The sequence below is a fragment of the Kryptolebias marmoratus genome, linkage group LG20 (genome assembly GCF_001649575.2).
Source record: "Kryptolebias marmoratus isolate JLee-2015 linkage group LG20, ASM164957v2, whole genome shotgun sequence".
Lineage (NCBI taxonomy): Eukaryota > Metazoa > Chordata > Actinopteri > Cyprinodontiformes > Rivulidae > Kryptolebias > Kryptolebias marmoratus.
Window position 1 is genome coordinate 19,547,654 of NC_051449.1, and position 27,908 is coordinate 19,575,561.

General features: G+C 39.1%; 1 protein-coding gene across 1 annotated transcript in view; it reads right to left on the reverse strand.

The window, feature by feature from the left end:
* The window catches only part of dab1b (DAB adaptor protein 1b), a 76,283-nt gene that overhangs the window by 38,808 nt on the left and 9,567 nt on the right, over window positions 1-27,908 (reverse strand). The window contains exon 2 of the mRNA XM_037981928.1: window positions 9,524-10,134. Within this exon, the coding sequence (XP_037837856.1) occupies window positions 9,524-9,593 (70 nt within the window). The 5' untranslated portion in view covers window positions 9,594-10,134. The remainder of the gene's footprint in view (window positions 1-9,523; window positions 10,135-27,908) is intronic.

Here is a 27,908-nt window from a genome sequence, read left to right on the forward strand (position 1 = left end):
ACTGGAGGTACAAAGAAGTAGGAACAAAACCTACAGAAAAATACAATGAAGCCATACAGGAAAAAAAATCACAAACAAAGAAAAAAAGGAATATAACAAACTGAAACACAAGAAACTAAGGTCCCATTCACATGGGAACAGTCGTTTCCCAAAACAATCTTTTTATTTTATATTTCTAAGAATATCCTACTAAATACAACATCATTTCTAGAAATGTTTTCATACACATAGAAACAAAGAAAATTAAATACTGTAGTAACTCTGGGCCAAATTGACCTGAAGTTACAAGGGTCTCCCTACTTTATCTCTCCCTCTTTTAAGGGCTTCAGGATAGAAACAGTATTCAGTGAGGGACAGCTCGAGAGAAGAGTTTTTCTATTAAAATTTAAAGCAATCAGGGTAAATTATGTATACAGGTGTGTTGGTCTTTTAAAACTATTTACATTTTCCATGTTTTTTAAATGTACGCTTGATGTATTTTATAGTTGTTTCCTACAAAGTTTGTTTTAGTATTGTTGACCATTCAATAAAGTGATAAAAACCATTTTGTTTTGGCAGTTTGGTGTAATAATAAGGGGGTTTTGTTTTGCTCTGTTCAAGGTCATTTTATTGTTCATCAGCCTGGTTTGTTACTTGAAATTATTACAAGATACAATGGTTCTGAAATAGTCGAGCAACTCGCATCAGTAACACAAACACAAGCATGTAATCTGTCAGTATTGTTACGTTTGTCACGCTGGGGTCATAGGTTAGGTTAGAGGCAAGGAGGATGACATCATAATTTTCAAAAGACTGTATTTAGGCTGTCTGTCCATACAAGGACAGCCTAAATCATTTTTAAATGCAACAATGGCATTTAAAAAACTATTTCACCCTGAAACCTGGTTTCAAATAATAGCATTTAGGGGTTCCTAAAACACTGTTTCCATGTGGAAACAAAGCTCAAATAATAAACAACCTTACGTATTCACAAAATGCCATTCTTGTGCAGACAATGTCGAGAAGGTTCAAATAAGAAAACACCAATTAAATGCAAAACCACAGTAGAATTCCAAAAGCTATGACATTTACAATGTCATCTGTTTGGAATTCCTTGGTTATTCTGGGAGAAATAATATATTTCTGCTGAAAGTGCCAGGAAATGCTACAGCTAGCTGCTGCCACTGTTTTCTCTTGCAAATAAACACAGAAATCTGTATAAACTGGCAATAATATAAAGGTTAGCTTGTCAGCCCAGTGAAAGCTAAATGTTGTTTCTCCAACATGAGACAGTTCGGAAGGCTAGCGACAACAAGTTTGTCAGGATCAATTGCTCATAACCTTTCCATGTAACTTCAAAAGATCTAAACTTCTTCCTTCTGAGCCAGGATGTCAGAGGGATTCAAATAAAATATTGTAATTCACCACCTGACACGCAGACTGTGTACCAGGACCATGGAGAGAACATTTACTGTTCGCCCTGCTCCATACTGTTTCAGGGCTTGTCTCTGATCACAGTGCTGAATGCGTTTGCTTGCCACAGTAGAATGGGGACAGCGAAGGCACAGATGGTAACAGATGGAGAGTCAGAAGTGCCCCTCCAGATATAAGGACTTGGCAACAGGAAACTTTTTGTTGGGGATCCAGGCAGCGAGGCAGGTTAACCTTTGAACCTTGGGGAGAGTGTATTTGTGACTGCCCTTCTTTTTCTATCCATACCCCCCTATCTGGCAGTATGCAGCACAAATGCTAACTTATTTATTTACCCTATATGAGATATGCAGCGGTGACCATTGTTTTTCATACATCTGCAGAGGGGATTTAAAATAAAACAAGGTATCAGTGCAGGGGCCTGACGACTTTAAGAAGCGGTAAAAAAAATGGATGTCTGAAAAATGAAAATCTGTCCCCACCATCTGCCTCCCTCCATGTGCACAAAATAACTCCTAAGCTTCAGTAAACACAGTTTTATAAACATTAAGAGCAGCTGATGTTCCCTTGTTTAAAGTATTCTGATGCCCCAAACTCTGGCCCCTAGTACAGTTTGAAGGTTTTAGTTTACTGATCAGCGAGGTTGATTTTTGTGTTATTAAGGATATCAGGCACATTCCTAATGTAGTGATAGGTCACTGACTTTCAGCTGAGCAGCACGAAGGATCAGTTGGACAAGCTTATCGGCAAATGATTTGGTTAAATGTGTGAAACTGCCTTTAAGCAGAGAGGAATAGTAGAACGGGTGTATTAGTGCTGCTTCTTAAATGCTTTTCAGGAGGCAAATATGTAACAGTAACAATTGCATCATTTTCAGAGCACTGTAACTTTTATGTTTTTGTTGCATCAATGTTATGTTATAGTCTGGGAAAAAAATAACAGAAAGAGCCAAAGTGTGTGTTTGAGTTACAATGAAGCTCCAGTTTTTTCACAATGTGTCATGTTGCCAAAACAATATGTTAGCACGCTAACTGCACAGGGGTTGTGTGAAACAGATGAAAATATCATTAAATGTCTGCGTTTGTTGTGAAATTGTGTTATTGTCACAAGAGTCTAATAGAGAAAAATATGACGAGTTTAGCTCTTGGACAATGGCTGTTTCTATCTTGATGCCCTCAAACAAAAATGTATTAACTTAAAATACATCAACAAAAAGCAGCGTGTTAAGTCGACTTAAAATCCAAATTTCAGGATTTTGACTTAAAATATGTCTTTCATCATATCTGCCAGGTTATTAAATTTGGCAGCACAATGGTGTGGTGGTTAACTCAGTCACCACTCAACAAAAGGTTCTTTGTTTCAAATCTTATCAGCAGCCTTTCTATGTGGATTTCACATGTTGTCCCAGTGCATGTGTGGGGAATTCTCGGGAGACTCCGGGTTCCTCCCTCAGTTTAGAAACGAACATGTTAGGTTAATTGGAAAGTCTAACTTAGGCTGGATTCATACTCCATAAAAGGTTAAGAAATCTGCTCCCTCTGATGTAGCAGAGAGACGTTCTTTTCTACAAGGACATTTTATGCTTCAGGAGAAACCCCACTGCCGACCTCCGGGAAGCCTCTACCCTGCAGTGACCTGTTGTGGGACGCTGACGGAAACACAGTGACCACATGGAGTGGAAATCGGTTTGATTCCTGTTGTTACAACCCTCTGACGATCACAGAGATGGAAGTTTTTCAGTTGATGGAAGAGGAGGAGAACAACATCTTATTTCAGGATGTCGGCTGTCATTTGATGACCTTCGAGTCCAGCCGTTGGTTCAGCAGCACCCACACACAGTATGCCAGCCTCTGCCATGAGAAATTAGTAGTCACACTACAAATATTGGATCCTAGAAGCTAATGTTAGCTCCCAGCAGCTAATACTCCAAGCATGACCGCGGGCACAGAGGTTCCTGAGCAATAATCACGCCCACTTCATATTTCTTCCCAATCACACAATAGTTGATGCCGACCCAGAGGAGAAAAAGGTTCTGCCCAGATCTTCAAGAACAGCACTCCCAGAGCTCCTAAGACAACAAAATGACAAAACAAAATTTGGTCTTGCAACTGTCTCAGAAAGAGCAGATTTCTTCACTTCTCCCTGAGTATAAATCCAGCTTTATTCTTTGGTATGAGTGTGTGTGTATGTGTGTGTGTTTGTCTGCCTTGCGTTGGCCCTGTGATGGACTGGCAACATGTCAAAGGCTTCCCCTGCCTCTCGTCTGTTGACAGCTGGGATAGGCATCAGCCCCCGCCCCACCCCCGAACCCTGAGCAGGATTAGAGGGTTTAAAAAACAAGTGAGGGAGTTTAGGGAGGTCAGTGTGTGTTGATTAAACCTCAGTAATAATGCATACTTCAAACAAACAAAATAAAAAAATAAAAAAAACAAGATTTTACTGCATCTTTTAACCATGTGCTGAAATCTTGAGATTTCACCACAAGTGTCAGCTCTCTGAAAGTATCTATGATATGTGAAGACATGAAGAGATTATCGCTGTTTTCAAAAGAGACATTTCCTTCAGTGTATCTACCGTCTGCGTGCCAAGTTTTCAGCTAACAGTTCTTTGGGAATTATCTTTTTGGTGCTAAAATGCTATTTCAAATGTCAAACTGTGTTACTTTTGGTATTTTTCTTAGATTCAACAAAAAATGGGAACAAATTGTGCTTTTGTGACAGGCTGCTAAAAACAGAGCTATAAGATCCAATTTAAAATTGGTTCTGTGTTAAATTGTTTGTGATGTGTCAACAGCCTTGTGATGTCTGAATGATTCATAGGTCAGAGTGAAGAGACCTTCGAAACCAAAAAGAAACAACTTGGTGAAAGTGGTCAGGTGCTGGCTAAGACTGACAAAAAACGGAACCAAAGTTCAAAGTAAAACTTTGTATGACCTTCAAGGAAGCCTGGAAAACTATTCATCAACATAATTTTTAAAGGATTACATTAAAGTCTGGCTTCTTGAAAGCAAAATGTAAAGACATGAGAAATGACTAAAGACTTTTGCTCAACACTGCGCAGAGCCTGGAAGAATATCTTGCCAATATATGCTGCATTTCATTTCCCTCTGTAGTTGGAAGCCAGATCTGCTTGATGTCTCACTAAACTTTACTGTGTTCCAGTTGCAAGTCAGAGAGCCAACAGGATTTGTTAACTGCAGCTATCAGCACTTTTCATGCACAAGGGAGCCATATTGGATTTTGAGGTTGGGACTGGTCAGGGAACTCAAACTTTCTGAATCAGAATGTGTGTGTGTGTGTGTGTGTGTGTGTGTGTGTGTGTGTGTGCACGCACACATTAATCACCTTCTTTCTCAGTTGTGGTGACACTTTTTAATAAACTGATCATGTTCTAATGTTTACATTTATAGTGTATCATAGCCCTATACACAAAACAAGATGACTTCAAATTTTTTGCACATCTAAGAAGAAATAATTTTTATTAACTAATTTATTAATTATTTAAACAGCCAGGGGCTGTTTAAAGTAGACCTATACAGCCTATAGTTTCATATACACTGCTTATGTTTGTGCAATTTGTTATATTTTTCTAGGGAGATTAGTGTTTAAGTATCATTAAAGGTAAAAAAAAGGTTTACTTGCAACAAAACTGTTCACAACCTTCAGATTATAAATGTTTCAATGTCTAAACGCATTATCATTAAACATGAAACAAACCTGTACAAGAGAAAGACCAAAATCTCAGAGCAACTCATGATACAGTTATCAGCTTCTGACAGATTTTAAGATACAATATTTTCTTACTTCTTAATTAGTTCATATGTTGTCAGTGTGAATCTATTAGCTACCTTAAATTGTCAACATGACAGCTCTGATTGTCTTGTTTGTTTTAATTGTCTCTCTTGTGTGACTCGTGAATAAAATTCATCACCCTGATAGTGGAGTCAAACCAAGTGACGTCCCTGTTAACAGCACAACACTTACTGTCACAACTGTTATCAATTCAGTGAAAGGATGTAATCTTTTACTTTACCTGAAGTGAACGCCAGTCAGTTTGAGAGATACTGCAACACATTTAATCTCTATTTTTTAACCCATCATAAAAACATGTTTTACCAATACAATAAGAGCAATTTATTGAGTCAAATCCCGAGTTTGTTTGAATTATGCCATTATACTGTATTACTGCAGTTTGTTGGATTCCTCTGATCAGCAGCTAAACTACCTTACTTCTCTCGCTCATGTCTGCAGAAGCATATAAGTCACCGAGACTGTTGTGGCAAAATGTTACAAAAACCACAGGGGTGCTCATTCTGACATGACCCTGACACGTTCTGTTCCCATCTTAACAATGAAACAGTCTGAAACAGGCTCTGCAGTAAGACAGGTGACAGGTGAATTAGCCGGTTCTTTTTCTTCAGCTCTGTTCAATCTGATAAAACAGTGGAGGTATATTAAAGTGTGCTTAGAAACAGCGAGCGCAACCACAGCGCTGACTTGGCTTTTTCTTACATTTACGCAGCAATTTGGTTTTAAGATAACCTCCATGAACAGCTCTGAGACACAACAAGTGTCTTCGCTTTTCTGCTTTCTGCTTCTGTACGGAGACACAATGAGAGTGCGTCACCTTGAATGGTCAGTGTGAAAAGACTATTTGAATGCTGCCTCGTTGCCTTGTTCTTTCATTATTTCTGCCCTCTGTTGGCTGGTTTGTCTTTTTGAATTGTACCATTTTTTGTGCACAGATTACAGTAGAGCAACAGTTGCTATGGAGATGGAGTAAAGTCGCACATGTGAGGCAGTGCTGTGATGGGCAGAGGGGAGCTTTAGCTGCACACAGCAGACTTTGCTGCAGTGAGGTTTGATTTTTCCAAGTGCTGAAAGGAGCGAAGAGTGCGGTGCCAGTGACATCCCTGACACAAAATGCAAGCTATCACATTACATGTTCTGTATTTGTCTCTTGTTCATTTGAATTACATGAGAATTGAAAAAAAAAAACATTTAACATTAAAATGATGCATTAGCAAATCAGGCTGGAATCCAACTGCAACCATTAGCAGTGAATCCCATGAAAAGAACTAAAAATGCCATTTAATCAGAATTAGAGTAATTCATTGTTGTGTTACAGTGGGATAACTTATTCAGCAAGTGGTTTAGGAATAGTCAAGCTTAAGGTGCTGTCTGCACTACATCAAATATTTTTAAAAATATATTTTTTTCTTACGTCTGCACAATTCTAACAAAAATGCTGAAATACCCATGCTGCCCCACTAGGTGGCAAGAGCCTCCATATTCAAAACATTAAAATACAGAAAAAGAACATTCTTAGACCTTTGTTTTGGTTCTACTTACAATTTTACTGTCATTTATTAACCATTTCAGAAAACAATCACATTTTAATGAAGACAAAAGTAGCATAAATTGAGATAGATGTATGAAAAAAGCAGTGAAAACGGCATAAAATCATGTCGTAGGTCTACATTTTTTGTCTTAGATTTTAAAAATTCTTAAAACCAAAACTCTGTAGTTGCAACTGTGTGATCTTGGAACAACAAGATAAAGTGTTCATTCTGCCTGATAAAATACTTGCAGCATTGCTTGTTTTTTTTAGCTTGTTTATATTCTATATATTGACCATTGCCATGATACTTTATAATGATGTGATCCATGAAAATATAATACTTTATTTTTTAGTTTAAATGGAAAAAAAAACAATGTTATTATTGCCAAAAGGCTAAACACAGAAAGGAACGCTTGGCCTTTAATTAAATTGTCTTTCTGTTTTTAAGATCGCTGTCTTAGAAGAAGATGCTTTGGACTTGGGCCTTATCTACTGGGAATGAAAGTCAGAAATCATTAAGAAACAAATTTATTTCTGGTTATCATTGGTTTTCTCCATGCTATTTGCTGACACATAAAACGGACAGCAGATTTATCATTTATATCAGACCAATTTCATCTGCTGCTTCCGACCAAAATGAAAATAAACTGTGATTTATCTAAATATGTCATCAGCCAGATCCTTGATAGTGTCCTTCACCTAAAAACGAGCTGAAATCACCCCCAGCTCTACCACACGACAGGCTGCATGCATTTACTTTGCATGCAGACTGTATGCACACCCAATTTCAATTTATATGGATCTAAATAGCATCTTCACTGGTTGTGACAATGGTCCCTGTAGCACGTGATTACCATGTTAAAGCCAGAGGCTGATACTGTGTGCTGATAGCCTCCTCTCATGAGCCGTCTGGCGACGCAGTAACTGCACCTCAGCCCACACTACCCCCACCACTTAACTCAAATCGATGGGCCCTCCTCCAGCCGGGCCATTTATCAGAGCAATCTGACAGATCCAGTGAAACAGCCACAGAGGACATGGCCCCACGACCTCGTTACGGAGAGCGCGCAGTAGCCAGACTTACTTTACTAGCTGAAGTGGCTTTACTCATGGATAGAAAGATGAGAGAAAAAAACAAACAGACTGAAGAAGAAGAGGCTAAACAAGAAAGCTTTTACTGTTTTTGTCCACTCTCCTGTAAATCCCACTCTCACCGCCTCTCCATGGCCTCTTCTTTCCTGCTCACAGTCAATTCAATCCCAATTCAATCTTCCAGCAATCACTCTGAGAATGCCTAGTTCTATAAGATCACTTATGCTGTTCATCAAAGAGACATGGTGTGAATTACCCTGTCCCTGACACCTAAATCATGGCACTACCAAACCCCGGGGCTACATGGAATAGCTGTTACTACATCTGGACCTCTAAATCGAGACAGGACACCTCTTGGCAGATTGAATGCTTTCTTCCATGTTCTTTAAAGTTATATAACTCTGTTGAAAAAAGGCACACAGTTATGGTTCCTGTCATAAAAAAGCTGTCAGATTGTTGTTGTGTCCCAACATGTTTTTGGCTGTCTTTTGAGTACTCTTCCTTAAACATTTAACGAAACTTATTCAGCAAACCGATGAACACCATGTGAGCCTGATATTTCAAATGAATCAACTGTATGCAGCGGAATTATGAAATGGTTGTTGTCTTTAAGCTGCCTCTGGCTTTTCATAAATCATCAATCTAGCCGTCCACATCCCATGAAGGTTTGTGCTTTCATAAATGAAGTCGGCATTGTGGAACCAAAGGAGGCGTAGAGTGTAGATAATTGGGGTTGATGTGGAGGACTATGCCTAGAACGTGTGTTGGACATCTCCCATTCTAAATCCTGTGGGTGGGTGGTTGAATAGTCTGTAGTCATGTAATCAAGCCATGATGTCAGCTTACCCTTTTTATATTGACTGTTACAGCTCTATAACTTCCTCACTTCACAGCTCAGAAGTGTAACAGCAGCAGGTTAATTTCAACTTCACATAAATGCCTTGGTCCTTTAATAAATCACACCAAGATGGCAAGAAGTTGTTGTAGGACTGACTTAAGGTGTTTTATGAAATGACGTGCTTTGTTAAGCCAATGTTCATTGTGCTGTGACTGATGGCAACTAGTTGGTGAACAGAACTTACAAAGGAGTCTCCAAAATGTCTTAAAATGTTTGTGTGGGTTCTTCATTTTATCACGTGAGTCACAGAGGTTCATAATCCTGTTGCTTGAATTTTGAACATGTTCAAAAATTGATGCCACAGATTTTCTCTAAAAATAGCCACAGAGTTGTCACGGGCGTCTCAAACCCTTCTTCTCAGTTGAAGTATTCATAATTCGATAGCATTAAAAAAATGATGCAATCCTTACTGCACAATAGGTTTCCTTATGTCAGAAACCATCCAAGGCGTCACCCCCGAAAGTCTAGGTCTAACAACATCAGTGATAAATTGTAATTGCTAAGAAACTGGTCAAAATCTTAATTTCAAAAGTGACCAAGTGCCAAGGTGGGTACAAAGTTAGCTGAGGAAGGTAACAAATGAAAATGCACGGTCTAAAATACAATTTTGTAAGTCATGCACACAAAATACATTGTGATTTTCAAAACTTGGTTACTCAAAATGTGGCTGCGTGGCCCACTGAATTTGATGAGAGTACAACTAAAGAAATTGCCTAATTTCTTGCAAATATGAGTCTAATCTAGTCTCCAACAGTGAGATACTGGCTTTTGAATGTGACATACCTTTGATCCTCCTGGCCTCCTTTCGCTGGATGGTTTTGACACCCGGCTGGAGCTCGGCCTCTGCTGACATCCTCCACCGCTGAGTCCCTCTTCCTGCTCACAGCAGATCCACCATGGGTTAGCAGCACACTCGCAATCCGCCCAGCTCTCTGTGTCCAGTTCTCGCCACTCACTCTCTCTCACAGTTTGATGAAGAAAACCTCCTTCAAATCCATAGTGAGATGTCTGGTACTCCTCAATAAATAAAGATCCAGCATTGATAAATACGTTCTGTCACTGTTGGCCCATTGTGTTTGAATAATGCGAGACAAAACATGAAAAGGTGATTGAATTATGAGCTGAGCGATCCTCTCGAGAGCAGCTTCAGATCAGATTTACCATCCTCCAGAGTGTACCTGAGTTCTCTCTGTGAAGGTCAAGCATCACATGGTCCACTGTTGCTCTTTTCTGTAGGATCACCTATTGCTCAGAAGGAGTTCCCCCTGGGGGAGACTTGCAGCATTGATTGAATCAAATATTGTTCTTCAGAGTAGGTCAGGAGTGGATATTATTCTTTGGTAGAATACTTCAGATCTCGTCTGACAGCCCATCACAGTCAGTAGCTCTGAGCACTGCAATGCAAGGAGACAGGGATTATAAATGTTAAGCTGGAGGTGGTTAAAAATTAAAATGACACATGCCCCTTATTCACTCATTATAACATTAACATATGAAATGGCAGGCACCAATTTAACAAATCAACAAAGATGTTATTATCTCTTCTGGATCATCAATCCTTAATGAGCGTGCCGCAAACGCTCGCTGTTCAGCGCCCACCCTCGAAGAAGACCTCTGGTGAAATATTTAACGCTCCTGTTTCATGTCTTGCTCAGGAGTAAATATAGAACAGTAAAGCATGACTGGTGCTTCTGTGCATGCATAAACAAATTTTCAGAAGATGGATTGTTCATATTTCCAGCTCGGGCCAACAGCATGAGAGGAGAGGAAGTGGCAGAGGGCGATGAATGACAGGCCGTTTGAAAGCAAACTGTGGTGGGAATCCTGCCACGGTCTCCTATAAACTGGAAACCCCTTGCATTGTGCTTTAATGCCCTTGAATCATCCTCTGCTAACACGGGGGCCGTGCCAATCTGGCATCGTGGCTGGTGCAGCCTCTGTTGGCAGCGCGATGTGCCATTGTTGGAGAAAAAGGGTCTTCAGACTGCGACAGTGTGAAAAGAGCTGCTGCACAAGAAGCACTGGGCATGTTTTATCCTGTGTGACATTGCTAGTACATCATTTTTAAAATCTTTTCTGTTCGTCATCCCCAACACATGCTCTGGTGCTAAAACATCGAGCAAAATCTATGTTTAAAACTTTGGCATGCAAGGCGTCGAACAATATTCCTTCCTTTAAGGAACGCTACTTTTAAATTTAAACGTAAGAACGTTATAACTCAGCACTCACAAACTCCCCTTGGTCTAACAGAATACACAGATAAATGCAGTACAAAAACACGACATTTTCCCCACCACATTATTTAGCAGAGGCACTTTTTCTTTGGTGAGTGTATTGATTTAAAAGCTGCTTTTGTTTCATGGCTGTTTGTAAAACCCATCTATTTGATAAATAGGTTTTGATGGCAGTACAAAAAGCTGAACTGAAAACAAGGTTATATTTTAGTAATTGAGGTAATGTCAGCCTGTCCATACCTTGTGTAGAACTTGGCAAAAGTCTTGAGCCACCCATCTTTTTTTTAAATACATTTTGCTTTCAAGATACCAGATATTACTAGAATACTTTCTTGAGCAATAGTTCTTGATACTCTGTGAAGGCCTTTCTGTTTTCAAGTCAAGTGTTTTTATACATAAAGCACATTTAAAACCTCTGCTGTTGACCAAAGTGCTGAACGTGAAATATCAACTAGCCGGAACTGGAACTAAACTGAAGACAAACCAGGACGTCTGATTATGGGAAGGGGTTGTTACTGATTGAAAACAGGTGCACTGATTACAAATGGATGACAGGTGAGTATGGAGCTGGAAGCAAGAACAACTAAGGACATCTAGAGACAACAAGATCGTAAGATAACTAAAACTCCTGTATAAACAGAACGAAACATAAAAAAAGAAAAAAACAAACAAACAGGAATGAACTTAAAATACAAAAACTAAAATAAAGACCTCAAAATCTCGAGGTCAGGCTTCTAAAAGCCCCCTTCACAATAGATGACAACATCGCTATGATGCAAAAAATCAGACAAAACGTAGATGGTCTCTACAAGGTCTTGTTGAGATCTTTTGTAACATAAAAAGGATGCAGTATGCTTCCCATTACATGTGATAGAGTTTGATAGATCCACAACAGTTTTCTACCATAGTGAGGTCATGGTGGTTCGTCATTGTGGTGGTAGTGTATTGGGGTTCTGAGTGGAGCGTGGTGTCAGTGGTTGGAACGTATCTGGATCTTGCACACACCCACCTCATGCCCACACTACAACTTGACATTGTGACAAGGTCATAGAAACAGCCTAGCACAGACATGATCGCTGTGGAAATTGCATTGTGCAACATGGCGTTTGGCAAGTACTAAGAGCGTAGCAACTACCTTCACACTGAGGGAGGATTTTCAAATTTGTCACGATCCAACCATGTTTTTTTTCTTTCTTTCTTTATTCGGGACTCTTGGCCACAGCACAGTTACAGTAGGTCAGCTACTTTCACCAATGGATAAGTCCTCCATTTTCCTTTGAATCGCAAAATGAACTATGATTCGCTCCATTTCCTTCATTAAAAGCTGGTTACTGAGGATGACTCATCACCACTAGTTATAGTTTGGATAAGTGGACTGTGTGTCACGATTCATGTGGGCTCATAAGGGTGATAATGTCACCCAGGTCCAGCGGCAAAGAATAAGTCTCAGACAGAGCACTGGAGTGTCAGTGGTGGGAGAGGTATCTTCCATGTCACAAAGAACCTTATCAGAATGTAATTTTCATTACCAATGAGAGAGATATGCCTCATTGTATTAGACGGAGGAGCGATTTAATGTGATGTATGGCTGCTTTTCAAAGCCAATGCTATCTAGGTCACCCAGACTCCCCAGTCTGCTCCGTGTTTTAACAGCTCCCACTGTCTCTCAGGATTTGGGTCAGAGTTAACGAGCATCACTCATTTTTCCAGCTACTCTCAACTGGTTGGGGATGTCGAAAGCTCTTGACAAAAGCCACCATTTATTTATTAATTTGCTCATTTTAGTACTACCTCTCTCAAGTGTAGAAGAAACCCTCCTTGAGCAAAGTCAAGTTCACTTCTGCTTGCATCCCTCATTTTCTTCCATCAGCCTGCTTTACTCTCTGCGTCTCTGTGGTGCCTGAACTTCACAAACAATATTTTGAGTTGTTTGGCTCCTGTTTGAGTCAAAGTTCTTACCCCACATACAGTTTATTAAGCAAATATGGTGCACATTGTCACCTAAACCTGATGTATTGCTGCTCTGTCTTCTAGAGGATTCAGCACATCAATCAACACAAAAACAGAGAGCAATTTTAAATCAACATTTTCATTAACATCAACACTAAAATCAACCTGGGCAACATGCACATATGTAATCTGTTAAGCAGATTCGGTACATAAGCATATTGTTCTTTGCTGTAGTTTTGTAATTATTGATGCTTAAGCACTGAAGCACCTTTATTACTACTCTGTTCAAATTTTTATTTATTTTGTCATGTATCTTGTTGTGAAGCTTTGAAATAAATCATGCAAATTACACACTAAACTGCGCCGTTCAATTGTGAATAGTGTGTTATGACTTTTGGTAGAAGTATGTCACAAAAAGTGACAATGGAAAATAATGGAGAAATCTTTTGGAGCCCTAGAGCTCAGGCAGACTTCAGAGTAGAAACATCCTTCATAATTTAAACAGATCACAGAAATTCGAACTTTCTATGACTGAACTGGCATTTTGATATCTTGTGGTTTTCACACAATCATAGTTTAAGTTTTATGATTTTAACAGATATTTTGCACAGAACGTTAAGTGACAGCTGATTACGTCACACACTCTAATTTTTGAATTGTTTCAGTTCTTTTGCAAACAAACTCTTTTTACTCCCACAACTCTTTTTGATACATGTACAAATTATACATCAAAACATCAGCATTTTTGTCTTCTTTCACCTAGTGTGTCTCTCACTGCTCTAGGACTTGTGGTTTTCTCTCAAATCTGCCTAGATTGCAATCCACCCAAGCTTCTACAAACTCCAGTCAAATTTTAGCTTAAACTATTCTCTTCAAAATTGGAAGGGGTCTTTTACTTGTCGTATCTCCTCCCAAAAATATTGTAGAATAATAAAAGTCTCATGTGTAATATATGTGTGATCATCAGAGTCCTCTGCAGCTCGTCATTCAAAAATCTTTAAGATCCCATTGATAGTTTTTGCACAGCGACTGTTTGTTTCAGGCTTACTTTGTGGTCTGTGTTTTTGCCTGCTTCTCACGAACTTGGCAGTCAGGGAATGACAGACACAGGTATGTGGTTACCATGGTGATCATAATGAGCCACTGGCAGCAGCTTTACATTCTTTTGATCTTTGTACTCTTTACACTTCTTGTATAGTTTAATTATCAAAATGTAGGCATCTTTACTAAATGTATGTAGCATTAAATCAGGATTTTGTTTGATATGAAAATGTTGTTTAAAATTAAATTAGAAACTCTGAATTCTATCTTCAATTTATGTTCCAGAGAAACAAAAGGTTGCGATAAATGACAATTATCACTCCCTGGCTGTCTCTGTGGATGGAGATAATTCATTAAATGCGTTTTTCAATCATGTTTGCGCTCTCGGTGATATAATGGGCAATCACCGAACATGAGTTGGTTTTTAAATCAGATCGTTCTTGAGATTCTTTTCAAGCTTCCAGCATCCCAGCAAGTGACGTTTCCTCCTGAGACTGATTTTTAATAGACTGCACAATCAGCCTCATATTGTGAAACAAGCGAGGCTCGGTGCATCCTGCCACTGATGAGTAACAAAGGTTGAACAGCCATCTATCACTGGATATGGCCAATTACACCTACATTCACTCCGCTCCCGGTGGAAGGCATCAGCCTGCGGATCCAGTGCGTGTGCTGAGAGGAAAGGAAGCCTGGACCGCTCCGAGGCTGGCTTGGTGGTGTGCCCCGGGGCTCCTGGAGCATTTGTTTCACAGACTGGCTCTGGCACCACACGCTGGTCGTCTTTGTCATAAAAAGCCTCCCAGCTGATGGAGTGGGACATGCCTGCCACAACCTGTCCCAGCCGAACTCTTCCCTGAACAGTCCTGCTGGGTTACCTTGTGTTACGTGTAGTATTCAGCCACATCCCATTTGATTTTGAACACACACTGTGATGAAAGGCTTAATTTAGACCTTTTATTCCACTCTACATCAGCTAATATCAGCCCCATAATCAACAATAAGTTCAAGTCACTTGTAAGTGGCCTTACATGCGTTTAATAGCCATTAAATCTATGATAAGGTTAATGTGTTTTGGTTGAACTAATTAGAATCTTGACTATAGAGCATTTGACTGGCATGTGGGTCTTTGTGGAAACACTGCAGTCTGTTCCAATAAGCAGCAACCTTGCTTCTCATCTGTCTGTCTGTCAGCAGAATATTTCATAAATCACCAGACAGATTTGCATGGAACTCTCAGAAAGTAATCACTGGATGTACGTCTACAATTGTTCAACTTGAAGAATTAACCAGATTCAGTATGGCTGCCACAGTTAAGTGACCTGAGCAAAAAAACAAAAATGGCCATAATCCAGCCAGTTTCAAAGATATTGAGCTAAAATTTAATATGACAGTAGCTGGGAGTCATCTACACACATACTTCAAGTGATAACACTTCAGTTCATGTGAGGTGGTGTTTAAAAGTTCGGCTTGCAAGGCCAGCAGGAAATATGGATTCAATTGAGGAATGCTAGTTTCATTTTACCAAGTGACTTTATTTATTATAAATATTTGTTAGTAAAATAAGCACAATATGATTATGGTGCATAATCATAAAGTAAAACCCATCTTTATCCTGTGCAGGGTAATGAGGAGCTGGTGACCATAATGGTAAAGGACATATGTATACAGGGACACATATAATAAGTACACGGATGTGAAACAATAACAGTTTCGTACCTTATTGTAACAAAAAGTGAAAATCTATGTACAAAATAGTAATCACACTGTTTCAAATGAGGAAGTTGGAGTACCATTTGGTGGTCATCAGAAGTACTGATTGACCAGCATCCAAATAAAGATTTATTATTGCCTACAACCAATGGTGTTAATGTTTTTGTTCCTGTCTGTGTGCCCATGCATGTGTGTGTGTGTTTATTTGTCCGTACCGTTCAGAAATGATCTCAGGAATCACTGGACATTGGATTTTAATGAAAGTCTCAGAAAGTAACCAATGGTTGTGCATCTATTACTAATTAACTTTTGTAGTTAACTCAAATCAAGATGGCTGCCACGACTAATCAAAAGTAGCAAACACAAAACTTACTCAAATTCAGTCCGTTTTAGAGATATTGAGCTAAACGTTGGTGTGGTGGTAGATTACAGTCGTCCGCCAACAATAACTGATCGCACAAGATCAGTTCATAAAATGTTGCCATTAACTATTTCAGTCAACTCTGTCTGTTAGCAAAATGTTTCCTAAACCACTGGATGGATTTATTTATAGCTTTTCATAAATTAATCATTCTGTGTACATTTACAATGTATTAACTTTTGGAATAAATCCAATTTAAAATGGCCACTACAGGTAATCGGTCTCACTCAGCACAAAAATGTCTCTTACTCAGACAGTTTTACAACTATTGAGCTAAAATTTGATGTGGTAGTAGCTGAGAGTCATCCCTAACTCCTACTTCAATTGGTAACAAATAATGCAACTTATTGCTGCCATTTACAAGGTTTGACCAAAATGGCTACAACTATAGGATGATCTTAGCGTAAAACTCATGAATGCAATATGCATTCTTCCAAGGAATGATAGGATTTTATTTTGATATGTAATCACTGTCTTAAATATTATATGTCTGCTTGGAAATTGAAACAAATTGAACAACCTTGAAAATTTGTATTTAAAGAAGTGAAGGACTTATCTTCCTTTATTCCCTCTCCCTGCTCCCCCAGAGGGAACTGATAGCCTCTGTGCTCATCCACGCCCCATTAGTTCACCTCTCAGACAAGATGGAGGGCCTCTGACGATGGAACTGTGAAGTGTGTGACCAGAAAGGTGAGGGGAAAAAAAGCCATACAAAAATGTACTTTAGGTATTTATTTGATGTGCTCTCATTTACAGTCTGAGCCTTAAAAATGAAGCCTCGTTGCTTCAGGTTCAGTGGGAACAGCTGGTAAACTAAATAAGCATTACCGCACAGTTGCTTTGCTGGGCAGATTTGTGTCAGCAAAGGCCTCTGAGCCGTGCACCCAGTTAGGCGTGTTTGTAACATGATGGGTCACGGCTAGCAGGAGGGCAGCTCCTCGCTGCCCTCAGAAATGTACCCACATTAACTTTTCCACCAGCTCTGCTGCAAGATAACCAGCCCTGAATCAGGCCGATGAGCAAAGGAGCAAACCCATGACAGATATGGAGAAATACGCTCACAGTGGAGGTCTCCAGACACAAATTTTAATGTAGTTTGTTTTGGAAGTTTGCATTTCTCAGGCAGCTACTGCCGCTGTAACAGACATATTCAGGCTAATAAAGTGTCACAAGCTCCCTGTGGTAAGAGTAAACAATGGCATGAAAACAACATTCCCTCTTTATTTGTCTAATCACAGCCTCCGTGTAGAGCAGGTCTGGAAATGAGACTCCTGGACCGATCACAGAACAGCTAATTGGTGAGTGCGGTTTTCCAAAACACCTCCTCTGATGATACTCTGTGGCTTCCCCGAGGAGTCTTTAATTCACTGTTGATTTGGTTTGTTGTTGTGCTGCGTCTCAGTGTCTGAGCAGTGTGTTAAATGGCCTATTCACCACGTCGAGATGGTGGGAGAGAGAACTGGGTGGGCTCCAGAAGGCCTGGCAAACACTTCACGGCCAATCTTTTCTCCCTCTGCCACTCTCTTTTTGATTTGCTCGAAATGAATCATTCTTAATGCTACAGTTTTCTCATTCGTTTAACTCCATTTTAACAACTTAGTTTCTTCTTCTTCTACCAGTTCTCATCTGCCCGGATTTTCTTTCTTTTCTTCCTGTGTGTGGAAAAAAAAGAAAAGGTTGAAGCTTATTTTCTTTTGCTGCCACCTCACCTCCGCCTTCATTTGTGAGCAACAAAGAACTGTGAACACAAGGGCTCAGTCATTATTTCATGCAGGGACTAATTAATGAGACAATTTGTGTTTTTTTTTCTCCCCTTTCTCTTTGGGCTTTCTCCTGACTAAATAAACAGCTAAAAGGTGTCCTCCTTAATCTCACGTGGGTCACGGATATAATAAAGATACACTCGCAGCATCTTCATGAAACTCTACAGGGAACATCTGTTTCACTGAGAGCTGTTTTGACTATTTGTGCCATAAAAAGCCCCAATTTGATTCAGAAGCACTGCAGACAGGGAACGTGACGATCACACATGCCAGAGATTCTGTGTAGTCGAGATAAAAGTTGCTGATCAAAAGTGCTGAGCACAAAAACAACACCTGAAATCTGCAAAAGCAACATTAATGAAACTGAGGGGAAGCACGGAACAACCTTCTGAAGACGGAAACTTTTTTTTGATCTGTTTGCTGTCACGATGCAATACTGACACGCATCAAACACCGGGGTGCTGAGGAACACTTTCACTTAATGATGTGTTAAAAAGGGATTTTGTCTGGATTTTGATGCATCTTACATTTGCGTTTTTGCCTAAAGATATCATGACTTGAATGCAGCTTTAACCTTTTACCCTTTTTAGGTTTGTCACTTGCTTAAACGGAGCGGGCAACCAGGTCACAAATATGGCATACAAGAGTTTATCCAGTTAAAAAAAGATTGCGGAAAATATAAGAGAAAAAAATAACATTTCTTGGAAGAATGTTAATTGTTTCATTTAAATCTGCAAAGTGGTTTGTGACATATTTTGCTAACAAACAGAGTTGTCGCCAAGAGTTAATGGCAACATTTTAAACAAAGATGTTGCACTGCTGTTCGCACTCGTGTTGGAAATCACTCTCAGCTACTACCACACCAAATGTTAGCTTAATTTCTGTAGCTATTTTATATTTGTCTTTCTGTGGCGGCCATCTTGAATTAAAAGGTAGTCTGTTGTATTTATTTCAGTTTCATTAAAATTCATTCAGTGATTCATGAGATATTTTAATGGTACAGGCAAACACATTATCGCCTTTGGGCGATAATGAAGATGTTCAAACAGAACCCGTAAGTTGCTTCATGCTTATTTCACCTACACTGCAGCTACAAGAAACAGGCTGCATTTGTGTTTTATTGGTTAATTAGCTACTGACTTGTTTAAATGGGCAGCACTTTTTGGTTCCAGGCTCCGTGGTAATTTTCACTCTTCTTGGTAGATTTTCTGACACGAGCTGTTTGTGCCAGTGTTTATAGATTGGCACAGTTTTGAAACTGGACACTCGATCAGTGTCCCTGTTTATGATTTGAGAACAGATTCTAATTCACCCAGTTTAGTAAATCTGAACCTAAAATAATAAATATTACCATTTGATTCATTTGGCTACTTAACGCCAAAAGAGTCCAAATCTAAATGCAAAATTCATATTCAAATTTATTATCAAAGAGCTGCTAGTCATTTGTGAGTCATTTTTGCTAGAAATGTGATTCCAGTAACCACTCTTTTGGCTCTGGTTTTGGTCTCCATCGTGTCCAACTGGCTTGTTGCTGCTCTTCTGTCCTCTGCTCAGCTCAAACTGGAATGATAGAGGAGTGCAGCTCTTTCTTGTGGCTAAAAATGACTCCAGGAAGAGTTGGAGCAGAAACAGTCAACCTTTGTTTGGGAGTGAAAAAAAAGAAGAAAAGCTTTTGATTTGATTTCAAAATGTCTGTGAGCTCATCTCAAAGGGCAACTGCTTTCTCACTGTCATGTTTTCATGCTGGATCTTACTGTAGAATATCTGATAATGCCACTTAAAGGGATAATTTAGCCATTTTTAAGTGGGGTTCTGTGTAAAAAAAAAGGAACAATTAATATCTTACCTGATGTAGATAGCTCACTGAATGAACTTATGTTGGATAAACAAAGTTTAATTTTGACTGGATTGATGGGCAAAGTAAATGATCAAACTTATATTGCACCTTTTAATCTCTGCACGTTTTGCAAAGCAGTTTACAATGTTTTTTTTATTCTCACACATACTCAAGCAGCACTTTCTATTCTAGATTTTAACACAGTGTATTCAGCACATCTTAAATCTACAGCAAAATCCAAACGTTCAGCATTTCACATGAACATTAACAACATCAACACCCTTTACACCGCTGTCAGTTTCTTAACACACGGTTATGAACATAGAAAGTGATAGTTATTTGCAAGTGCAAATTGTGGAAGCAACAGTTAGCTGTAGCACTTCCAATGCAGCCTGGGATCACTGCCGGCAGGAATTTCACAATATTTCTATCAAAATAATCATGTGTGGAACTGGTGGTGATACCGATTCATAGAATAGCATTCACATGAACCACTATGAAATTTAGAGAACTGAAGCAGTTTCAAGGCTTTGGAAGTGGGTCGACTCTGACAAGCCATTATTAACTCATCAATAGAGGCTAAACACTTCCAAAGCTAAATTTGCCGCCTTAAAACAGCTTCAGTCTTTAAAATTTCCTAGTGGTTCATATGAATGAAACTTTTACACTGCTGTCAGTTCCACGATACACTGCTATTCCCAGAGAAATACTATTAAATTCTTGCAGGCTGCACTGGAAGTGTTACAGCTAACTGTTGCTGTTGCTATTTGTGCTTGCAGATACCCACAGGTTTCCATGTAACTAATCAACCCTGTACTGAGAAACTGATGCCATTATAAAGGTTTAAGAATTAATGTTCACGTAAACTATTATGAAAGAAAAATTTTGAGATTGGAGATGTTAATATGGGAGCAAACCCCTTTGGTCTTAGCTATGTTTGGACTAGCTGTTTTTTTGTCAATCAAGTCACCGTGTTGCCAACTTAGCATCATTGTCACTACATTCAGCGAGTATTGAGTACCTTCCAGGGATTTCTTTTCTTTTCTTTTCAGAAAGCTTAGATTTCAGAAAAAAGAAACGGCTGAACCACAGCCGAAACTCTACTACTTCACTCCAAAACAGCGTTGTATAAGCAGGCCCTGACGTGATAGACATGTATCTACCATGGGCCCTCCTCTTAAAGCACTCACAGGCGGCTCAGTCCTCAAGGAGCAGCACTCCCAGCTGCAGTCAGAGTAGGAGATATTCACTTCTCCAGACTGCAAATGAAACGTGCACGCACGAAGCTGCCACTGACTCATACATGGAGGGATGTAAATGTAAAGTTTTCTTTGTCTAAAATAAATCACAGCACTAAAACAACTTTGAGCGTCTCTTTTACTGGTTTCAAGCTCGGATCAAACGGGAAGGATGGAAATGTGTCATTAAATAAAACAAGAACGAACAGACAAAAGTTCATTTGTAGTTCGAAACATGTTTAGGATGTTTCACTGACTTTTTCTCTCACCCACGACATTATTCCTGTTTGGCAAATTATGCCAAAATGATGCAATTAAGTGATGACATAATTTTGTGACTTCTAGGACAGCAAAAAGCTACAGCAACACCGTCAAGTCAGAATTAAATGCTCGTCCTCCAAATCTGGGTTGTTTAAAAAAAGCCACTTACAATAGGTAAGAAATTAATCTTTCCACAAAACCCTACATCAAATTGACAATAATCCCCCTTTAAATGTTTTATAAAATGTGGGAAAATGTTTCCTTTGAAACCTCATAAACCATTTAAAATCCCCATGAAGATCAGAAAGCCTCCCTGCACCAATCATTCTATAACAAAGTGAAAAATATATTCGTGTTGTGGTTCCTTTCCTCTTTTTGCTGCTCAGTTTTGTGATGGTTGCAGAACTACTTCACACTGTAATAATCACACAGCAAACTAGTGGAATTTAGTTCAGAAGAAACTTCTTTTCTGATGCTAAAAAAAACGGCCTCTAATTTATTTTGGGTGTTCTCCCCCCAAATCGCCTGCCAGAAAGTATTCAAAGACAACACTGCATACAAAGAAAATCTGTCTAACACCTTCTGCTGCGGAGGTATTGTTGCGCCTTTCATGACTCCAGTGTTTTGTTTTGTTTGGTGTTTTTTAGGCCGCCGTACGCGCAAAAAGAAATGAAATAATTTAAACCGCAGCTCTTTGTTAACGTTCCGTTCAGCGGCATTTTGCAGTGATTTGATTTTGTTTTTGCCGCTGCAGTACAAGTAGCTACTATTATTCTCACCAAAGTACCTTTCTACTGCATTTTTCTCCGGAGAGCGCCTTTGATGTTGCTCATTTTCTCCCGCTGCAAAAATATCAGGTATTTCACAAAACAGCACTTTCAAAGAAGCTTCAGAAGCACACACACTTCCACACACAGACTGCCTGGTCCCCTGATGACAATACAGTGTGTGAGCTTGTAATTAGTGGATGTCCCACCACACTTCAACTTCTCTCATTAATCTCACATGAGTGATTAGGCTGCTGCTACGTATGGAACCACGGGAGGTGTGAAACTGGGTGTGAAACTGTTGTCATCTCATATGTTATCACACTCTCGGGACTGGGAGGGGGGTTAAACCGCGGCGGGCACAGCCCATTGGCAGCTAATCATGTCGCTAATGATAAGTGATATATTCGCCTCCTTCTCATTACAATGGCATCACAAGGTCAAGGTCTCACACAGATGGTGTCAGCCCGCCGGCAGCCTCGGCATTGTCTCTCTGAGGAGCAGCCTCTTCTGTGTTTTGTCTTGTTTTGTATAAACCCAAAGCGGAGGCTGGTAGACAGTGTGACAGAAGCCTTCTGGATATGACACTTGATGGCTGATTAAAGAAACGCATCAGCGTCGCCTCCGACTGCGACGCTCTGATGAGAAGCGATCTAAAGGGTTTCGTCAGAAGACGTCACACTGACCTCTGCCGCTGTGCCAGATGCTTGTTGTTCGTTGAAACGCCACATCAAAACTGCAGAGGTTCTCCCCCTGCTGATGGTGCAGCGAGACGCAGATCCGTTTAATTAAAAAGTGAGCAAAGTTTTAAGCTAGAACAACTGCAGACTTTTAGGAATACCAGCAGTGTGTTCGGTTTGTATTTGGAAGCTGGAATTTCCATGTTCCAAGATGGGAAGATTAACCAACGAAAGCCTTGGAAATCGGAGCTCAGACACTGATTTCCGTCAAAACTTAATGTCAAAATCCAAAATGGCTCCCTCAAAAGTTAAAGATAGTGGCAGCAATATACTTTTTTGCTTAGGTATCTTGAATAACCTTTTTCTTTTCACTTTTGTTAATTTGCGTTTCATTAACATCCTGCCTATACTACTCTGGATATTTCTGTGTAAATCAGCTTTTTTTTAAATCCATTTATACTTTGACCTTGCCCTTGAACTACCCATGCTATGCTTCCATGTGGCGAGAAGCGATTTTATCCACATTAACAACAAATCAAAACACAAAGAAAAAACATTCTCAGCTTGGCTGAAGACTTTTCTGAAACTACTGTAGTTCTTGTTTTAAGTATTCTCTCAATTATTAACCATTTAGACACATAATCAAAGTTTAATGACTCTAAGTGTTTTTTTTAGAGCAACCTAATTTCACACGTGTAAAAATAGGCTGTTCTCCATCTCATGTTCATCCATCAAAAACAGAGTTTTTAAAAAATCTCCACTTTGAATATGTGCATTAAAAAAAATCAGTTTTCTTATCAAAAAATACCAAAAAATTACCAAAAAATACCAAAAAATTTACCAAAAAATTACCAAAAAATTTAAATATTTCCACAGTAGTATGGACAGGTGGCAAAGACAGTTACCTGTATCAGGAAACATGTTGCTCCAGTGACTGAATGCAGAGATGCTAATAATACAGCAGTAAGCCTGGTTATTGAGCACAACTAACAAACCTTACTGATTTGCTGAGCTGCAACTGGAACATGATAAAGGACCAATTTCTGTTCTCCAAGTAAATGGAAAGCAGGATAAGGCCAACTTAATATCATCCCTTTCCTCTATGCCATAGCCATACACTTTCATTTCAAAAGAAGGTATTTATCAATGCATTTTGTAATGTATGGGGAGGGTAAAGGGGTAAAGTTATCTAATTATTCAAATGACGATTTCTTTTGTCTATACACCTCAAACAAAGGGGTATGAGCTGCTAAAGTTTTTTTTTTTTTTTACTGGCACTATTCCAATGTATAACAATTAGCATCACTGTCAGTTCTCCTTAATAAGCATAAATATACCAAAAATATTTCTAATGTCAAGTTTGACAAATATTGATGTATTTCATTTAGTATCCCTGTTAATTATCATTAACAAACATAAAAAGTAGAGACATAGCATGTTATTACTTAACAAAAACAAAAACGATATAGGCTTTATAGTTTTACGTGACATGTAAGAACACGTTGGTGTTGTGTCCGTTTACTTACAAGTCAACTGATGGCGTTTTAGCTTCTTGAAGCGGTGTCTGATTTGGAAGAGAAATATCTTAGCAGCTACTCTTTATGGCTTTAAGTTAAGGGCCAACTGGTTAGGCGTGAGGGTAATGCTAGAAAATTGGATTCATTGGGTGACAGCCAGCATTTTAGCTGACTCTGAAGCTCAGTCAGCGACAGGGTTAGCTTGAAGTGTGTTGCTGCTGTTATAATAAAGCTGTGAATCCAGACTGAATAAAAAGGTTTCCCTTCTGATTTCATCTTAAGATGTGCTCTCTTTTGTCTTTTGGGAACAAAGCAGGCCCCGGGGCCCCATCTTTAGGCTGAGAGAATGGGAGAAATCTTTGCCCCGGGTTGCCCAAAAGAGTTAATCCATATCTGTCTGGGGATTAAGTTATCTTTAATTTGATCCATTATCTGTGCAAGTTACTGGTGTTAAACAGATGCAAAACTCAAATGCGAGCGTTCTACTTTTGCTCTTTAAAAAAAAACAAAAAACATCCAGGCAGAAAACAAATGCAGCGGTTTAGCCCATAATCTGAAAGCACATATGATTAAAACAGTTTCATCTTTTCCGTGTGAAGATGAGACAAGCTTTTGCCGTCATGTTTTGTCATCTGATAGCAGGATCAAAAAGGTGAAAAGCACCGGAAGGACTGAGAGAAAGAACGAAAACTTGATTCACTGGGATTTAAAACCCCAGGAGAATCGAGCCTGATTCTGAACATCTCATTTACCTCCAGGGGAAGACGAAGTACTGCAGCAGGCAGACGTGGCAGATACAATATTTAAATTGACTGTCAGCGAAGAAAATGCTGCTAAGCTCATATTTGATTACATATTTTATGAAACACAACCACAAATGGGTGCACAAAATGCCTCGCTGTTTTGTCGGCCTCAAATGGAGCTCCTGCCCTTCAGCGGGGGAAAAAGGTTTGTAGAACAGGTCGAAGAGATGAAACTCAAAGACCTCACTACTCAGAGGTGATGAATGCTCCGCTGCTTATGAAGCCTCCCGTAGTGCATCTGTGAGAGCAGATGAATGGGGAGGAGAGGCTGTAAATTGGGTCACGTGAACGTGGCGTTTCTGGGTAATGCGGTGAAAACGCTGGAGGTGTGCAGTTGGATGGCTGCACGTGCCTACAACTGGGGCAGAGTGGCTCCAACGCGACTTGATTCCTTTTTCTCTGACTGCTCTTGAGCCACTGGTGTTTTCAAAAGCGAAGCTTTTTATTTGTAAATAAAACATTTTTTTTGTCCAGTTGCTGAGAAACTTAACATTGAAACTGGTTTTACCTAAAAGTTGTGTAGGGGGATAAGGGAAATCCTTCATGTTTTGTAATTTCAATAATGTAAATCGTCTCACGTTGGAGAAATAGACTTTGTAAATATAACTCAAATCTTTAGAAGTGGGGTTCCGTGGAAAAGTTAGGAACAGCTAATATCTTACGTGGAACAGATAGCTCTTTGAACAAGCTCAGTTTGGAGAAACAGAGTTTAGGTCGGAAAGGACCGATGAGCTAAAGGCTAGTTTGAAGGCAGCAAAGACCAAAGTGGATTACTACCCTCTTATAATAGCTTCAGTCTCAAAAATATTATACTGGTTCATGCAAATGTTATTTTATGAACTTTTACATTGTTGTCAATGTCCCATTACACAGTTAAACAGAAAAAGGTTTTGGTTATTTAAAGGTGCAAACAGCAGCAGCTAGCTTTAGCATATCTTTTGCAGCCTGTGGCACTTCCAGCAGGAATATCATCATATTTCTGATGGAATAACTGTTTAATGTGAAACTGAAAGCAAGAAAAAGATTTATAAAATAGTATTCATGTTAAACACTTTAAAATCTTTGACTGGACTGATTTTAGGTGGCAGCATTCCACTTTAGTTGTGGTCCCTCTCAGACTACTAGCTCATCAGTTTGATTAAAAATTAAACTCTATTTCTTCAAACTGAGGCTGTTTGAAGAGTTATCTATAACAGGTAAGAGAGTAGTTGTTCATAGACATTGTACAGAAATGAATTGTCTTTAGGAACAGTAAAATCAAACAACTGAAACATGATTATAATGTTACAGGAAATATATGATGAAGATTTCACTTTTTCTGTGGTTGGGTGTCTAAATGCCAAAGTCATTACCAGCTCAAAACTTTGAAGGAAAAATAAAAGACTGTCTTTTTTAAGGGCTTCTAAGGTTTGAAAAGGTCTTGTTTAGTGAGCCATTTAGATCTATGAGAGAAAAGTACATCGCATTTCAGCTCAAAAGCAAAGAAGTTCCACCCCTTTGTCTTTTTCTCCTCCCAACTGTAACGCTTCATTTTGCTGCATTAACCGTAACACAGGATTACACAGGAGATGTTTCCAGGTGTAGGATTAAAACTGTGATCAAATTTTCCATTTGTCATTTACTGAAGCATGAATAGAAGCCAACACACTAATACAAAACAACAACAATAATTTAAAAAAATGCTAAAAATGTAAAGAAAACAGAGTGGACCCCTGTTGAAAACCCTGGGTTTATGGAGCTGACACAAAACAGGCAAATTGTGTCAACTGTGTGCTAACTGATACAATACTCAGGATTTATATTTGTGGTGTGGCGTTTAATAATCCTGGACAAGTTCAATATGTCACCCAAAAGTGTATTTTACTTACTATTACTGTCCAAAACGGTAGGAAGGGAAATCCAAGTGTAAAGAAATGTTCTTCTATCTTTTTGCTTCATGCTGGTCTGAGGTTAATTTGCTGTAAACACTCTGGTAATTCAGATGCATACGACCATCACCGACAACACCTTGTGAAAGAGAGAGGAGTCAACTGTCCCTCCCTAAAATTAGCTGCAAAGAGTTCAGCTCTGAGGACCCTAAAAGTTATGAAAAAAACCTTTGGTATTGTAATGCTTTTATATTTTGATCAGAATCATGTCTTTATAACCAAGAAATTGTTTAAAGTTGTGAAAGGAGGCATAGGATGTCTCTAAAATTTTACCCTGAACTAAATATGATATATATTATAAACTGGGGGTGTAACAGTACCCATGTTTGTAATGAACTGTCGTGGTACTGATGTAAGGGTCCTGCAAGTGTAATCAGATGAAAAACATGTTAGTCATGGGTGATCAATGCTCTCTTCTAGAAGAGGGTGCATGTATGCTTTATTAAATGCTTTTTGCCAACTGCAACAACAGAAAAGAAGTAAAGGAAGATATTATCTAAAGCACTCTACATCAAAACAAAGCAAGAATCAAATCAGCTGAGCGGAAAATAACTCAGGTTCTTTATAACTGTGGCAGCAGAGGAAAGTGAAAAAGGAAGTAACCAAAAGAGTCATAATTTGTGTGCTTTGACGTACCCTCTGGCATCTAATAAACACTATTAAAAATGTCACCAGGTGTTTAAAAAGCAGCATCTGTGTATGAACAGCTGAACGATTAGATGTGAGTTTTAAATATTTTATTAATTTTGCATTTTGTCTTTTGATATTCAGTTCTGTGTTGCCTTTTATTTTACATCATGTAAGCCAAAGGCATTAGGTTCTTTTATAAAACAATTCCAAAAAAATTGTTGCACAGACCAGTGTGTCATTTAGCGTGCCTCTGGCCATTCATAAAACACCGATGGATCTGCCCACAGACTGGAATGTGCAAAAATGAAGCGAGCAGGGCGGAACCAAAAGAGGAGTGGAACAAAAATCGGCTGCTTATACATGTTGTTCGACACTTTAACTGTGTGAC